This window comes from Mandrillus leucophaeus, unplaced genomic scaffold (genome assembly GCF_000951045.1).
Source record: "Mandrillus leucophaeus isolate KB7577 unplaced genomic scaffold, Mleu.le_1.0 Scaffold522, whole genome shotgun sequence".
NCBI classification, from domain to species: Eukaryota; Metazoa; Chordata; class Mammalia; order Primates; family Cercopithecidae; genus Mandrillus; species Mandrillus leucophaeus.
Window position 1 is genome coordinate 420,608 of NW_012105609.1, and position 18,453 is coordinate 439,060.

Sequence of the window (18,453 nt, forward strand, 5' to 3'; positions counted from 1 at the left end):
TTCCAGCTACTTGGGAGGCTGAGGCAGGAGAATCGCTTGAACCCAGGAGGCAGAGGTTGTGGTGAGCTGAGATGGCACCATTGCACTCTAGCCTGGGCAACAAGAGTGAAACTCCGTCTCAAAAAAAAAAAAAAATTATTGAGGACCTCAAAGAGCTTTTGTTAATGTGGACTGTATCTACTAATATCTACCATACAGAAATTAAAACTGAGAAAAATTTAAAATATTTCTTAATTTATTAATAGGTAACCGTAACATAGACATTGTATGTTAATATAAATATTTTTATGAAAAATAACTATATTTCCCAAAATAAAAAAGCAGTGAAGAAAGTATCACTGATTTATATTCTTACAAACCTCCTTCATGTTTTGTTTAAAATAAGACAGCTAGATTCTCATACCTGCTTCTGTATTTAATGTGTTATGATATATTGTTTTGCTTGAAATCTTTTGTGTGAAAAAACTCTGGCCTCATACAGAAATGTAGTTAGAAAAGGAAGGAATATTTTAATAGTCTTTCATCGAATTTTTTATATTATTCTTTGATACAATATGAAAACAGGATAAGTGATAGTTTCTTAAAGTTTAGTTGAATGTGGAATCTGAAATAACATCAATGAAATTTTTGTACTGTTACTTCAGAATCTACTGGTATATCTTACATATGGATGAATCTTTTACCCATGCATGATTTTGTAACATTACGCATTGGTCATATGAAAATATTGACTCACCAAGTTACATAGATCTTCCAAATATTGACAAATTTGATTATATGATGTTTAAAAATCATGTTTGTTAATATCATCATCAATGTCATTTGAAAAATCTTTCAAGGGTTGAGAAGCTGTCAAGTTCATGGTGGCAGTTATAAGCTTTTTAAATTTCTAATTTCTGCTTAGAAGCTGAATTTTTGTTTTTGTTTTTTTTCTTGAGACAGAGTCTCGCTCTGTCGCCCAGGCTGGAGTGTAGTGGTGCGATCTCGGCTCACTGCAACGCCTGTCTCTTGGATTCAAGCGATTCTCCTGCCCTAGCCTCCTGAGTAGCTGGGACCACAGGCATGTGCCACCATGCCTGGCTAAATTTTGTATTTTTGGTAGAGACGTGGTTTCACCGTGTTGGTCAGGCTGGTCTTGAACTCCCGACCTCAAGTGATCTGCCCGCCTCAGCCTCCCAAAGTGTTGGGATTACAGACATGAGCCACCACACCTAGCCATGATTCATTCTTAAGGTGCCAATAGCTGTTGCTCTTGTACCGTAAGTGTAAATATTAATACTGTTAAAAAAAAAAAAAGGCAATTAGTGTCTTCATATTATCATGAAAATACTTTTTTAAAAGTAGTTTTAACTTTGTGGACCCCTGTACGTGTCTCAGGGACCTCCAGGGGTTTAGGGACCATACTTTGAGAGCTGCTACATTGCTATGATGTCTTTAAGCTTGTTTTGAAATATTAAGTTACAGTTTTCATTTGTGGATGTATCTTTCTGGAGTGCTTTTAATTTTAGGGATATTATTCTGCTCCTTTTTAAAAAATAATAGCCTCATATAAGATTTGACTATAATCCTTTTCTGTGGCTCTTTAAGTGCAGTTAAGTTTTCGTACACTTTTAGGTGGGAAAGATGGGCCAGAATAGCTTTTTTAGTTTCAAGGTTTTGGATCTCCCTCTTCTGTTGTGTTCACAAAGTAGTGTAAAATACTACATGCTTCCTGAGATCTGTCCACTCTGCTTCCCTCCCCTATTCATATCTGGACCTTTTATTTCCTTTGCATCTATGTCCCTGCTCCATTCAATGTAGATTCTACTCCCACTAATTTCTCCCTGGTATGGGTCTTGTCCTGAAAGGGATCTTTGGTTTATGACTTTTTAAAGCTTATGGGGGCAGGATGGCTCACGCCTGTAATCCCACCACTTTGGGAAGCCAAGGCAGGCGGATCACCTGAGTTCAGGAGTTCGAGACCAGCCTGGGCAACATGGTGAAACCCTGTCTCTATTAAAAGTACAAAAATTAGCCAGGCATGGTGGTGCACACCTTAATCCCACCTACTTGGGAGGCTGAGGCAGGAGAATCACTTGAACCCAGGAGGTGGAGGTTGCAGTGAGCCAAGATCGCACGATTGCACTCCAGCCTGGGTGACAAGAGTGAGATTCCATCTCAATAAATAAATAAATAAATAATAAAATAAAATAAAGTTTATAGGACCCAGACTTCTCTAGCACCTTAAGATCTCATTTCAACGCAGTCTCCTGGCACTTATCTGCAAATTGGATTCTGTAGAACTCTCTTCCAGTTTTGGTTGCTATTCTCAGTTTGGCCTACCATCCTTGCTAGTGAGTTCTTACTGACAATTTTGAGGTTCTCCTCTTTTCAGTGCTGTTAGTAGTCTAGTTGATGCCCAGGCTCAGTGGCTCATGCCTATAATCCCAGCGCTTTGGGAAGCTGAAACTGGTTAATCACCTGAGGTCAGGAGTTCAAGAGCAGCTTGGCGAAACCCCATTTCTAACTAAAATACAAAAATTAGCTGGGTGTGGTGGTGCACACCTGTATTCCCAGCTACTTGGGAGGTTGAGGCAAGAGAATCACTTGAACTCTGGAGGTGGAGGTTTCAGTGAGCTGAGATCACACCACTGCACTCCAGCTTGGGCGAAAGAGTGAGACTCCATCTCAAAAAAACAGAAAAAAGAAGTCTAGTTGACTTTTCTCTACTTCTTCTCATATATATATGTGTGTATGTGTGTGTGTATGTATATATGTATATATGTATATTCTACACACACACATACATTCTCTCTCTCTTTAAAAAGTTATACATGCAAAAAAGTCATATTTTCCATCACTTAATTTCTTAGAGATCTTTCCGTGTGAGCATCTATAAATCTACCTCATTCTTTTTAACGGCTGTGTTATGGTAATTAACACTTGTGTGGCACTTACCATGTGGCCAGGCACTGTTGTATGTTTTGTACATATATATTAATTTAATTCTTGTAACACCTTATGAATTAAGTACCATTGTTACCCCCATTTTACAGATGAGGAAACTGATGCACAGAGAGGTTAAGTGACTTGAACAAGGTCACAGATGTAGTATATTGTCTTTTGTATCAATGTACTATTATTTAGGTGTCTAGTTATATTTTTCTACTGATGGACCTTTGACAGTTTTCTATTTCTTTCTTTTTGATTTTTTTTACTATCTTAAAACCTCTCTGAAATTGACATCCTTGTGCTATATTTTATATAACCTGCCAAAATTTTGTGGCTATTGTCCATAGGGCTGAATCCTAGAAGTGGGGTTGCTGAATATCTTTTGCAATTTTGTTTCGAGAACTTTTGGAGACTTTTAGTACATCGTTCAGGGAAATTAGAAAAATTCAAGGGCTCTATAAAACTAATGTTCAATGTCACTATATTAGACCATATTGCTGCTTTTAAAAAGAAGATCTGATCTTATGAGGCTTGGATGTAGGGCCTTTCACAGTTGAGATATGGGAGGAAGAAAGGCCTACTTTCACTGACTCTGCTGTTTATCCAAGCAGGGATCATAATATATCTACTGATGATCTCTTTTCAGAACTGGTGGAGTCTCTTTCATTGCAGGGATCTTATGCTGGAAAAATCCATTCCATTGGTGATGCCTTCAGAAATTTTAAAAATCTCCGATCCTTAGATTTATCAAGGAATTTGATCACTAGCCTTAAGGTAAGTTCTATATTCTATGACCAGCCAGGTCTGCCCAATTTATTTTTTTGATGGGAAGAAATAAGAGATAGATCATATCATCCTGGGGAATATCGGACCTTCCCTGTAAATGATTCCCAACTAAGTTTAATTATTTATTATAAAATTATTTCAACTTTGCAGTATATTTTAAATTGTTTGTTATAAAATATTGGGAGGGGAATTTATTTTATACTCTGGGAAAACTATATTAAGATATCACTGTCTAGGGAAATGCATAAATTTTAATGTGTATAAAAATTATGAAGAACACTTGTAGAAGTACAGATTCTCAGTCCCTGCTGTGAGAGTTGGTCTGATTTAGTAGGTCTAGGGTAGGCTCAGGACATACTCAGGGGATTCTGATAATAGTGGTACATGGAGCATACATGGAGAAACACTGGCCTGTGTTGTTGTTGTGGTTTTTTTCTATAAGGAGAAGGAAGGTGTAGTCTTGGAAAAATTTAAGTCAGGGGATGGTGGAGCAGAGGACAGTATAGGAAGGCAGGAGGGACCAAGCATGAACAGTGTACATGTGGATTACCAAACACACACAAAGAACTCTACAAATGTAAGTGTGCACACAGAGATGGAAGTTTTGTTTTCTTTTGGTAGGCCCTCAAATACTGCTTCTTCGACATGTTCCCATTTTGCCCAAGCTCTGTACCTGTCTTGGCAAAGCCCTTCTATGCAAGATTGAGGGTGACAAAGACTCACAGATGCTATCCAGGATTAGTTACCGATCTTCTGGGTCATCTACCAGTTTTGCACTTCCTAGGGGATATTTGTTCAACAACACATCCAGACCCAATCCCAAGGTTTAGCTAAGGGCCTAAAAGATTAAAAGCCCCAAAAAGATCAAATTTCCATCTAGGACTCTAACATCAGCAACTCCAAGTTCAACGACATCTTTAGACTATTTTTTAGCAGCCATTTATATTTGGCCTATCAGTTTCAGAAAGGATTAGTTCTTTCACAGGTGATAGGATCCAATTTGAAAAATGACAAGATAAAATATAAAAAGAAAGTATTAGTTCAGAGTTGCTTAGGTCTCCTCTTTTGTTTGTTTATTCTTTTTCAGGTTAAATAATTAAGTGAACATTGCTTTAATTTTTTTTTATACTTCCTTTCTTTCCACTTCTGTAAATTGGGTGAAAAACTTATGAAAATTAATCAAATTAGAGCTAGGCATGGTGACTCACACCTGTAATCCCAGTGCTTTGGAAGGCTGAGGCAGGCAGATTGCTTGAGCCCAGGAGTTCAAGACCAGCCTGAGCAACATAGTGAGACCCCTATCTCTATTTTTAAAAATCGGCCAAGTGCAGTGGCTCACGCCTGTAATCCCAGCACTTTGGGAGACCGAGGTGGGCGGATCACGAGGTCAGGAGATGGAGACCATCCTGACTAACACGGTGAAACCCTGTCTTTACTAAAAATACAAAAAAATTAGCCAGGCATGGTGGTGGGCGCCTGTAGTCCCAGCTGCTGGGGAGGCTGAGGCAGAATGGCGTGAGCCCAGGGGGTAGAGCTTGCAGTGAGCCGAGATCGTGCCACTGCACTCCAGCCTGGGCAATAGAGCGAGACTCCGTCTCAAAAAAAAAAAAAAAAAAAAATCAAGTTGGTTGGGCATGGTGGCTAATGCCTGTAATTTCAGCACTTTGGGAGGCCCAGGCAGGTGGATCACGAGGTCGGGAGTTCGAGACCAGCCTGGCCAACATGGTGAAACCCGTCTCTACTAAAAATACAAAAATTAGCCAGGTGTGGTGGCGAGCTCCTGTAGTCCCAGCTACTTGGGAGGCTGAAGTAGGAGAATTGCTTGAACCTGGGAGGCGGAGGTTGCAGTGAGCCAAGATCGTACCACTACACACCAGCCTGGGCAACAGAGTGAGACTCCATCTCAAAAAAAAAAAACCAAGTTAACACATGTAATCAAATAGAACATATATAAGACTCCTGGTGCAGTGCTTGGCATATAGGAAGCACTCAGTAATGTTAATTTTCTATATTTTTTGCATCTATGATTTTATTTTATTTATTTATTTTTTTGAGACAGAGTCTCTGTCGCCCAGGTTGGAATACAGTGGTGTGATCTCGGCTCACTGCAACCTCCGCCTCCTAGGTTCAAGAGATTCTGCTGACTCAGCCTCCTGAGTAGCTGAGATTACAGGTGCCCACCACCACACCCAGCTAATTTTTATATTTTTAGTAAAGGCAGGGTTTCACCGTGTTGGCCAGGTTGGTCTCGAACTCACGACCTCAGGTGATCTGCTCACCTCAGCCTTCCAAAGTGTTGGGATTACGGGCATGAGCCACCACGCCCAGCCGCATCTGTGATTTTATATTAATCTTTAACAGTTCTGAATCCCTTTGTTTAATTTTCCTGGGAGAAAATGTTTTGTGATTATTCGATTATTCGTAGTGTAACTTTGGGGAATACATAAATTCATGCCAACTGGTGAAAGTGAGAGGATAAGAAAGTGTTCCTTAATTCTTTTTTTTTTTTTGAGATGGAGTCTCACTCTGTTGCCCAGGCTGGAGTGCAGTGGCACGATTTTGGCTCACTGCAAGCTCTGCCTCCCAGGTTCACGCCATTCTCCTGCCTCAGCCTCCTGAGTAGCTGGGACTACAAGTGCCCGCCACCATGCCCAGCTAATTTTTTTTTTTTTTTTTGTATTTTTAGTGGAGACGGGGTTTCACCGTGTTAGCCAGGATGGTCTCGATCTCAGCCAGGATGGTCTCGATCTCCTGACCTCGTGATCCACCCTTCTTGGCCTCCCAAAGTGCTGGGATTACAGGCGTAAGCCACCACACCCAGCTGTATTTCCTTAATTTTACACTGAGAGACTTTAAAAGATTACTTGAGCCAAGTGTGGTGGTTTATGTCTATAATCCAGCACTTTGGGAGGCTGAGGCAGAAGGATCACTTCAGGCAAGGAGTTTGAGACTAGCCTGGGCAACAGAGCAAGACCCTGTCTCTACAAAACAAAAACAAACAAACAAACAAAAACCATAGTTGGTGGTGCATGCCTATAATCCCAGCTATTTGGGAGACTGAAGCAGGAGGATCCCTTGCCCCAGGAGTTCAAGGCTGCAGTGAGCCATGTTCGTGCCAAGCTATTCCTCACCACTGACCCATTAACAATATGGAAGTTAATGGAATTGGAGAAAAAAAAAAAAAAAGAAAGAAATTCATCAAAGTATAAACAGGGTTGTGTTGGGAATGTTTTGTGTCTTTGAATTTTCTAAATTTCTTGCAATGAGAAAATGATAATTTTAAATGAGAGGAGAATAAAAACATCATTTTATAAATACATGATGGAAAATAATTTCACCTTTCTGAAATAATTATCAGTGACAGAATTCCTTTTATGAAAAGCATTTTTACTTTTTTTTTTTCATTTTTACTATTAAAAGTATATGATTAACCAGGCACAGTGGCTCATGCCTGTAATCCCAACACTTTGGGAGGCCAAGGCAGGAGAATTGCTTGAGCTCAGGAGTTCAAGACCAGCCTGGGCAACATAGTGAGATGTTGTCTCTACTAAAAATAAAAAAATAGTTAGCCAGGTGTGGTGACACATGCCTGTATTCCCAGCTACTCAGGGGCTGAAGTGAGAGGATCACTTGAGCCCAGGAAGTCAGGGCTGCAGTGAGCTGTGATCACGCCCACGCCGGCCTGGGCAATATAGTGGTATGCTGTCTCAAAAAAAAAAAAAAAAAAGTACGCGATTATACATATATGTACATGTTTTGAAATTGTCCTGAAACTTAGTATTGGGCAAAAGCAGCTAACTAGCTAAATACATACAGATGAAATAAATCTTTTCAATAGCAGGTTTCAACAGAGGAAGAAAATTGTGGCTTTTCCTCTCAAGTTTGCCAGTCCTGATTGTAGTGTTGCCAGTTAGGTAGAGGGTGGGGTTGTTAAATCCACAGAAGGAGAACTGAACAAGGAAGAACATTTCTGCAAAGGAGATCTGACTGATTAAATGGGAAGCTTGTGTGGTAGCAGAAACTCTGAAGAGGAAAACAAAGACAAGAGGAAGCCTAGACTGGTTCAGGAGGGAGGACTTGGAGATAGCATTGTTTTGTTTCCCTAAATAGTCCTTTGACCATATAAGTGAGGCACTGAGATATCAGAACACAACACAACACACACACACACACACACACACACACTTTTTTTTTTTTTTTTTAACCATGCCCCTTTCCCCTAGAACCAGCTTTTTTGCTTACCTCCCTTCTTGTAAATTAAGGTGCTTGTGGCATCAGGAGAGGGGTTGGGACAAAAGTGAGAGAATGCTAATGTGGCTTGGCCACTGGGAAACCACTGTGAAGGATTGGATTGCATTAGGAGAATAATTGGAGAGCCAACAGCAGTGGAGAATTGACTGCAGATATTTGAATGTCAGATTTTGTAAAGAAGGAAATGTATTATATATGTGAATTATTTAATGTATGGAACACCCAGTGCTCATGGACTACAGTGGTCTTATTTTCAGACAAGTTAAGTGGGAGTTCCAGCCCTGCCTTTCTCACTGGGGACTCAGATAACATGTTTAAGGATGGAAAGTAACATGTATTTCCACCTTTATCTACGAGGTTCCTAGTCTTTACCAATATGCCATTTCATAATGTGATGTTTTCCTTGTAGGGAATCCAGTATTTATGTTCACTACAAGACCTGAATTTATATTATAACAACATTCCTTCATTAGTGGAAGTGTCCCGTCTACAACCGTTACCCTTTCTCAAAGAACTGGATTTGAGACTTAATCCTGTTGTAAGGAAAGATACAGATTATAGGCTCTTTGCTGTATACACACTACAAACTCTGGAGAAATTAGGTAAGACCTTCCTTCTCTGTTCTTTTCCACAGAATCTAACTTTAAATCAGCTGCCCCTTAACCTTTTGGATGTTGGCCCAGAGTGTGCACTGGCAGGATATATTTGTTTATTAGTCAATATTTATGTAACTCTTTTGTGTTGGCAGGATGTATGACGAGTTCTTTTATTGTTTATTGAATGACAGTCTATGATTTTATCAGTTACTTCCAGCTTTAGTTTTCTTCAGTTGATGGTTTCACCGCCCCTTCCTCCTCAATACAAAATTTCCAGGTTGAGAATTATTTTTCCAGGTGCCCCAACTTTGCAACTGTATTAGCAATAGAAAGCTAATACAATTTATTTGGGGTTAGTTGGCAAGAAACAAGAAATATTCCTTCAAATGAGCTGGTCTGTATTTTCTTATTATTTTACTTATTTATTTATTTATTTATTTATTTATTTATTTATTTATTTGAGACAGGGTCTCACTCTGTTGCCCAGGCTTGAGTGCAGTGGCATAATCTTGGCTCACTGCAGCCTGGACCTCCTGGGCTCAAGCAATTCTCCCATTTCAGTCTCCTAAGTAGCTGGGACTAAAGGCATGCGCCACCATGCCCAGCTAATTTTTGTATTTTTTGTAGAGATGGGGTTTCATCATGTTGCCCAGGCTGGACTTTCTTATAATTTTATTGTTGAGTATACATTTCTTATTGATACAAAATTGGATTTCACATGGTCCTGGGAAACTCATTGTAGGGAAACTAAGTAAACTCTTTCAGACAATGGTATGACTTTCTGCCCTAACATTAGGCCTTTGAATTGTTTACTCTCCAAGCTCTGCTTTCCTGAAGGGTAGTTACAACTGTGAGGCAGTGGTCGCTATGGCTCCCCGCAGTCTCCCTGAGTTACTGCCTGCTCCAGTGACAACATAATAGCATTATTTTATGACCTGTCTCTAACACACCAAGATGAGACTGGTCTTATTTTTTCCTCTGTGAATATGGTTTTCTGATTAACTACTAGTATGGTTATGCCAAAAAAAGAAACATGCTCAGACCATGGTTTTTGCCTCCAGATGACCGAACTGTACGTGAAGGTGAGAGAAAAGCTGCCAAGCTGCATTTTAGTCAGTTGGGCAACAGTGAAAATTTTCTTTTAGAGGTGGAAAAAAGGTAAGAAGATTCTTTACAAAATTTTTAAAGTTTGGTTCTGGACATAGGAAATAGTGAATTCCTGCTTAGCTTTCTTCATTTTCCAACAGAAATTTCCCACAAATTGTAAGAATCCTCAGATCAGGAATAAAAGTATTTATTCTGCAAAAGCTGAGATTTTTTCTGGGATGATAATCTGGCCCTCAGTGGGTACATCCCTGTTTTCTTGAACTTTGGGTATAATTGTTATAAATTCTCTAAAGTTGTTGTTCACAGGTTATAGATAGGGATATTATGAGATTACTTATTCCTATAAATGCTTACCAACTCTTTCTTGGTAGAGTTATCAATCAGTTCCTGATCTTTTCCTATTGAATTAGGATTACATTACCATGGGCAAGATTGTTAGAGATAAATTTGTTAAAGGAAGGGAAGAGAAGCATTTCTCTTCAAAACAAAAAGTGAATAAACTTTGAGACTCTAAAATTTCTGAATGGTAGCTTTGTCCATTTCTTGTTACTAAAATCCTCTCAAAAGAAGGTACCATTATCTTCTGCCCCCAAACCTATGCTTTTTAAAAAGTAGCTTTATTATTTTTAAAAAATAGATAGTAGTCCATTACAATTTTAATAATACAGAAAAGTACACTGAAAAAAGTCAAAGTCACTTCATATCCTACAACTGAGAGTTAACTATTAGTAATGTTTGGTATACATCCTTCCAGATATCCTTTGTACTATAGACACATAGATATATCAGTATTTTTTTCTGATGACAAAGGTAATACATGCTTATTATTGAGAATTTGGAAAGTACAGAGAAAAAACACAAGGCATAAAGTAAGTAATTCATAATACTACCATTCAGAAAGAAACCTTCATTATATTCTGGTAAATATCCTTTTTTTGTTTTTGTTTTTTTTCTTTTTGAGACGGAGTCTTGCTCTGTCACCCAGGCTGGAGTGCAGTGGTGCGATCTTGGCTCAGTACAACTTCCATCTCCCGGGTTCAAGTGATTCTGCTGCCTCAGCCTCCTGTGTAGCTGGGATTACAGGTGCACACCACTGCCTAGCTCACCATTTTTAATTTAACAAGATATCATGAACATGTCCCCACAACATTATTCTTATATTATTCTCCAGAATAAGTCTGTTGTTTGTTTATTGCTTTTACCTTTACTACTAGAACATAAACTCCATGAGAACAAGGATCTTGTTGGTCTTGCTTATTACAGTATCCCTAGTTGCTAGAACCATGTCTGGAATACAGACGATGCTAAGAAATAATGTATTGAATGATGAATGAATGAAGTCAATGCCCATTGGCTTGAGATCCTTTCCTTTCCCAGTGACTTTTGCCTGTCTCTGCTTTGATCCATTGTATGTTTTATAGTGCAGACTTCTGTGAACATTCTTGGTTTCCTATTTTTTCTTAGTTTCTTTTTTTTTTTTTTTTTTGAGACGGAGTCTTGCTCTGACGCCCAGGCTAAAGTGCAGTGGCCGGATGTCAGGTCACTGCAAGCTCCGCCTCCCAGGTTTGCGCCATTCTCCTGCCTCAGCCTCCGGAGTAGCTGGGACTACAGGCGTCCGCCACCTCGCACGGCTAGTTTTTTGCATTTTTTAGTAGAGACAGGGTTTCACCATGTTAACCAGGATGGTCTCCATCTCCTGACCTCGTGATCCGCCCGTCTCGGCCTCCCAAAGTGCTGGGATTACAGGCTTGAGCCACTGCACCTGGCCAGTTTCCTATTTTTTAAAATCAGATTTATTGAGGTTTCTTTGCATAGAATAGTCACTCTTCTTTAGACAGAAATTGAATGCTTCTAAAATATTGTATATATATTTTATGGATTAGTTTCTATTTTAAATGCATTGGGTACCATTCACTACAAAAATACAGAGATTAATTAATGTGTAACTGAATAAACTTTCTAATAAACAGATAAATTAATTCCATCGTTTATCTGTTTAGTTACCATATAATGATTGCAAAACTGGAGGCAAAATGTTACTCAAGTACCCTGTATTAACATTAATATCTTATAAATTCTCTAACCTTGGGTGAAGTTTTTTTTTTTTTTTTAAGCCTTTCTGAGTCCCAGTTCCCCCACCTATAAAATGGAAATAATAACCAGTAGGGGGCCTTTTATGATTACATGAAATGGTGATTATAAAGCATCTGATACTTACAGCCTAGGCTTTGTGTACTTACTGTACTACCCAAGGTACCTACCTGTCTTTCTTGTCTGCTTTTCTAACTAACAGCTATAGTTGTCTCCTCTATAATTCTTGGCAGCAGAATCTTCCTTTCTGTGTCCTAACTATGAGTGTTTTAATTAGAAAGAAACTATCCTACTCCCTCAATAATTCAGATCTAAGTATGTGTCAAGAAAACAGAGTATCTAAGTTCTAAATCTTCTGGCTTTCACACTTTATAGGCTGAACTATAGTGTCCTTCTCTCATATTTCCCAGTATAAATATTACTTTTTCTTATAAAGTATGGCTTTAACTGAAATGTTTGTGAAATTTTTATTTTTTTGGAGACGGAGTCTCGCTGTGTCACCCAAACTAGAGTATAGTGGCACGATCTCGGCTCACTGCAACCTCTGCCTCCTGGGTTCAAGCGATTCTCCTGCCTCAGCCTTCTGAGTAGCTGGGCCTACAGGCACCCGCCATCATGCCTGGCCAGTTTTTGTATTTTTAGTAGAGACAGGGTTTCACCGTGTTGGCCAGGCTGGTTTTGAACTCCTGACCTCAGGTGATCCACCTGACTCAGCCTCCCAAAGTGCTGGGATTACAGGGGTGAGCCACTGCGCCCAGCCGAAACATAATTAAATTAATATGTTCTAGAGCATTTAAGAAAAATCTGATCACCATAAAATGTTTTCTAAATAGCATTTACTGGTGATCTCAGAAGCCTTCTTTTTTTTGTTTTTTTGTTTGTTTGTTTGTTTGTTTGTTTTGAGTTGTAAATAAATTATTCTATGTGGCAGCTCTAGGGAGAAGACAATGAAAAACTGTGTAACAGGTGAGAGCTCTGCATCAAAAGTCAGTGCTAATGTTGACAGCAGGATTGAAATGGGTAAGTTTTCTCCCTGTGATTATAAAATGATTAAATCATCAGTTATCTCAGCTGCCATAGCCAATATTGGGTAAGATGAAGACACATAGCTGAGAAAGAACAGATTTGAAGCAAGCACAGGTTTACTGACTGTGTTTTTCTTCCATCCTCTCACTGCCAGAAGGACCTTACAGAGCAGGCCTAACCCAGAGCCCATCAAAGCACAAGCTGTACTTGGAGAGTTCAATTTCATTTACATCACTTTACATCATTAGTATACCCAGAAAATTACATCAGTGATTGATTTCATTAGAGACTGGCGACTCATATGCATACATCCAGCTCACACCCTGGGCTTCCTGGGCTGCCCAACCAAGAACCTTTGCAGCTGCAGAATCTCTTGTGTTTGGGATATATTCCTGGGGAAATGTTTACTATGTTCCTGGAAATACAGTTGATAAGCCAATATGGTTAAAGTGGTTATGCCAGGCTGGGCACGGTGGCTCACGCCTGTAATCCTAGCACTTTGGGAGGCTGAGGCGGACAGATCTCCTGAGGTCGCGAGTTCAAGACCAACCTGACCAACACTGAGAAACCCCGTCTCTATTAAAAATACAAAATTAGCCGGGCATGGTGGCGCATGACTGTAATCCCAGCTACTCGAGAGACTGAGGCAGGAGAATCGCTTGAACCTGGGAGGCAGAGGTTGTGGTGAGCCGAGATCATGCCATTGTACTCCAGCCTGGGCAACAAAAGTGAAACTCCATCTTAAAAAAAAATAAAAAGATAAAAGAAATAAAGTGGTTATGTCACCTTAATGGTCATGCCACAGGCTGGGAGAAAGCTTTCCACCAGAGAAGTTGCATCCAGTGAATCCTTGTGGATTAGCTTTTGGCACTGTCAAATAAATCAAGCAACCTTTTACTTGAAAAAATGTTCTTTGGTCTCAGTGCCTCTTCCCTTGGAAGAATCTAGTGAATTATATACAAACTCTAAAAATCAATTCCTAAAAGCCAAGTAATAACTTTAGTAGAGTGACTCTACACTGTAGTTCAGACATTAAGGGTTTTCAGTTTATAACATGTATTTTATTTTCTTGATTTCTTATCATTTATTGACAAATCATTTTTACAGTATTTTGTGGTAAAATAAGACACAGGCCAGGCACAGTGGCTCACACCTGTAATCCCAGCACTTTGGGAGGCTGAGATGGGCAGATCACCTGAGGCCAGGAATTCAACACCTGCCTGGCCAACATGGCAAAACCCCATCTCTACTAAAAATACAAAAATTAGCCAGGTGTGGTGGCACATGCTTGCAATTCCAGCTACTTAAGTGACTGAGGCATGAGAATTGCTTGAACCTGGGAAGCGGGGTTGCAGTGAGCCCAGACTGTGCCACTACACTCTAGCCTGGGCAACAGAGTGAGACTCTGTCTCAAAAAACAAACAAAAAGACATAATGAGGTGTAATTTTAATGTTCATTTCTTGGATGTCCCAGCACATATAAATATTGGGAGTATGGATTACTTTATTTCATTTTAAATAGCATTTTTAATATTTTTAAATTGATACAATTTTATTGTAATAATTTTGAAAAAGACTGAAAATCATGAAAAACAACAGTTTGGTCCTAGTTAATGCTTTGGTATATAGCCTTCCTTGGTATACTACTTTTGGTATACAGCCTAGTCTTTTTTTCTAGGTACAGGCATTTAAATATCCATTTCTAGACAGAGAAAAACACATTGAAGCATAATTTGGCAACCTCTTTTTTGTGTGAGCTGAATTAGACTTCATTTATGCCATATTACTTCATTAACACAATTAAAAAGTCTGAAAGTGCACTTTCTCTTCTAAGAACAAACTGCTTTGCTAGAGGGCCCATTTCTAAAAGTTCTTAGAAGCTCCAGCTGTTGCCTAGATTTTTTTTTTAATATCAAATTTATTTTGCTACTTCGAAACGTTAAGGAGCTTTGTTTTCCACCGAAAATTGTGTTTGTGCTGGATTCCCTGGGGTGTGTTGCCAGTAAGCACTGTTGGTAATCCAATATGATCGAAGTGGTTATGCCACGTTAATGGCCATGCCACAGGCTAGGAGAAAACTTTCTGGAGAACATCTCTCACTAGCTCTTGTTCACAATGGTGTTTTTCCACCAATCATTTCAAATGGCAGTGAACCTCCACTGTCTTGGATCCTCCTCTTAGTCTCCTAACCACATAATCGTTGAGTCTTTGAAAGGTTCCTCTCTCTCTTCCCATATCCCCAAAATATGCGTACCTAGGCTACATCTTTGGGCTCTCCTGTTTTTTCTCTTTGACTCTATTGATCTCATCTATTTTACAGCCTTATTTATAAATAAATAAATGTTTCATTTGTTTGTTTATTTATTTATTTATTTATTTATTGGGAAAGGGTCTCATTCTGTTGCCCAGGCTGGGGTGCAGTGGTGCAATCTCAGCTCACTGCAACCTCTGCCTCCTGGGCTCAAGCCATCCTTCCACTTCAGCCTCCTGAGTAGCTGGGACTACAGGTGTGTGCTACTATGCACAGCTAAGTTTTGTATTTTTTTGTAGAGAGGGGTTTTGCCGTTTTGCTGTGTTGCCCAGGCTGGTCTTGAACTCCTGAGCTTGAGCAATTTGCCCCACTTAGCCTCCCAAAGTGTTAGGATAATAGGCGTGAGCCACTGTGCCCAGCCTGTTTTATTTATTTATATTTATTTTATATTCTTTCCTCATGTCTTAAATATATTGGTCTAGCTTTGACAACCTGCACTGGTCTCTCTCTGCACCAGGCCCGTATTTCTGTTGACCAACTTGTAATATACACTTGGAATCACCACTGTCTAACAGCCTATCAAGCTAAACATGTCCAAAATAACCCCCAAAACAAACAAACAAATGAGCCCCTCTCCCCCAGCCTTAAACAGCTCCTAGGGTTTCATCAGTATCACCACAACTTTCCCATTACCCTGTCCCAGAATCATGTTGGGGTTTGCCACTGCTGCTCCTCTGAGCTGAATGTTCATGCCCTGTAGTATGATCCACAATTGACGAGCCTTCCTTTCCATTTCTTTTTTTGTTTGGTTTTTTGGTTGGTTGGTTGTTTTGAGACAGGGTCTTACTCTGTCACCCAGGCTGGAGTGCAGTGGCAGGATCTCAGCTCACTGCAATCTTTGCCTCCCAAGTTCAAGCAATTCTCATGCCTCAGCTTTTGGAATAGCTGGGATTACAGGTGCGTGCCACTGTGCCCAGCTAATTTTTGCATTTTTAGTGGAGACGGGGGTTTCACCATGTTGATCGGTCTGGTCTCGAACTCCTGGCCTCAAGTGACCTGCCTTCCTCGGCCTCCCAAGGCGCTGGGATTATAGCACATCCAGCCCCTTTCTATTTCTTGATAGTCTTTTTTACCAGGCATGGTTAATTATCTCAGTTAATCCTCACAACAACCTTGAAGGTGGTTCTACAGGTGAGGAAACTGAGACCCAAAAAGGTGAAATAACTTGCCCCAGTTATACAGTAAGTGGCTGAGCTAGGAGGCAAACTCTGGTCCATCTGTCATCAAAGTGCTCTTAACCATTACATGATACTGCCTCACAGTCTCTTACTCCTTCAATTCATTTTGTACTTTGCTGCCAGATTAATTCTCTTAAAACACAGCTGTGATAATTCATTATGCTTACCTGCTCAAAAACTTCTCTGGCTCCTACTCCCCTACTAAATTAAGTCTAAACTCCTTTACTTGGCATATAAGACTCCCCTAAGCTCTATGTGTAATTCGTCTCTTCAACCTAAACTGAAATCTTATCTCCTGTTTGTCAACTACAATGTCCAATACTCAATCAAACCACTCCTTCCTCCCCAAATAGTCCTTCTTTTCTCCCTCATCTGTCCCTAAACTAATGCCGTCCCTCTGCTTGTAATGCTTTACTCAAATCCTACCGTTCTTTATGACCCAGACCAAAGCCCATCCATTTTAGTGAAACTTTTTTTGTTTTTGAGACAGAGTCTCACTCGGTTGCGCAGGCTGGAGTGCAGTGGTGTCATCTCGGCTTATTGCAACCTCCACCTCCCGGGTTCAAGTGATTCTTATGCCTCAGCTTCCCGAGTACCTGGGATTACAGGCGTGCATCACCACGCCTGGCTAATTTTTGTGTTTTTAGTAGAGATAGGGTTTTACCATGTTGGCCAGGCTTGTCTGGAACCCCTAGCCCCAAGTGATCCGCCCACCTGGGCCTCCCAAAGTGCTGGGATTACAGATGTGAACCACTGCACCTGGCCAATAATCTGATTTTTAAAACATACTTTATTTTTTAGAACAGGTTTAGATTCACAGCAAAATTGAGCAGGCAGTAGAGTTCCCGTATACCCTACCTGCACACACGCACAGCCTCCCCCACTATGAATATCCTGCCCCAGAGTGGTACATTTGTTACAGTCAGATAAACCTGCACTGACACATCATTATAACCCAAAGTTCATAGTTTACATTAGGTTTCGTCCTTGGTGTTGTACATTCTATGGGCTTGATGAATGTATAACAACATGTATCTACCATTCTACTATTGTACCATTGTACTATTTTTGTACTATCATACAAAAATAGCTTCACTGCCCTAAAAATTCTCTGTGCTTACCTATTCATTCCTTCATCCTCTCTAATTCCTGGCAACCACTGATCTTTTTACTGTCTCCATAGTATTGCCTTTTCCAGAATGTCATATAGTTGGAATCATTCAGTATGTGGCCTTTCAGATTGGCTTCTTTCACTTAGCAATATACACTTAAATTTCCCCCATGCCTTTTCATGGCTTGACAGCTCATTTCTTCTTAGTGCTGAATAATATTTTATTGTCTGGATGTACCACAGTTTATTTATCCACTCACCCACTGAAAGACATCTTGGTTGCTTCCAAGTTTTGGCAATTATGACTAGAGCTGTTATAAACAACCTTGTGCAGGTTTTTGTGTGGGCATAAGTTTTCGACTCATTTGAGTAATTGCCAAAGAACATGATTGCTGGATCATGTAACAGTATGTTGAGCTTTGTAAGAAACTGCCAAATTGTTCCAATATAATCTTTTTAAGATGCCTTTTTGTATACTGAGTTTAGTTTCTTATAGTTTCTCAAACTGGACTCCTGTTCTCAGAGTTTATTAGAACATTGAGCTTGAGAAACACTGATGTGGCTGGTGACATGCTACAGAAGCCCAGTGTGCGCTGGGGGCAGTGGAGAAAGGTTTTATGACAGATATGGAAACAAAGCCATCAGACCTTACAGGCTAGACAGCAATGGAATGGCCTGAAAAGAGGAGCAGCACATTTTGATTGGTGGGGTTGGTGTGAATTACTGTCTGGAAGTGGTAAGGAGCATGGTAGGTCATGAAGAAAGCCATGTGTCGGTGTGGTTTGGGTGGAAGGTTTATGTTGGGTAGAAGGTCAAGTTCTGGAGAACAGTGAATGCCTTACTAAGAACAATTTACATTTATCCTGTAGGTACTAGTTGAAAACAACCTAACTCACTGTTTTTGCCAGTTCTATTTGCCTTTAAATAGAGTCCTACTGAAAATATACTGATCTAATATCTTATTCTAAAATAACAAGGAAAAATCCACCACAGCCACCCTCAGTGGCTCATTCCTGTGTCTAGCATTGAAAACCATCCCATTTCAACATGTTGATCCATGTCATC

The 18,453-nt window shown here is 39.9% G+C and overlaps 1 protein-coding gene across 1 annotated transcript in view; it reads left to right on the plus strand.

The window, feature by feature from the left end:
- Positions 1–18,453, plus strand: part of LRRC36 (leucine rich repeat containing 36) — a 64,272-nt gene that overhangs the window by 17,335 nt on the left and 28,484 nt on the right. The window contains exons 2-5 of the mRNA XM_011996688.1: positions 3,578–3,705; positions 8,378–8,570; positions 9,626–9,722; positions 12,694–12,782. Coding sequence (XP_011852078.1) covers positions 3,578–3,705; positions 8,378–8,570; positions 9,626–9,722; positions 12,694–12,782 — 507 coding nt within the window. The remainder of the gene's footprint in view (positions 1–3,577; positions 3,706–8,377; positions 8,571–9,625; positions 9,723–12,693; positions 12,783–18,453) is intronic.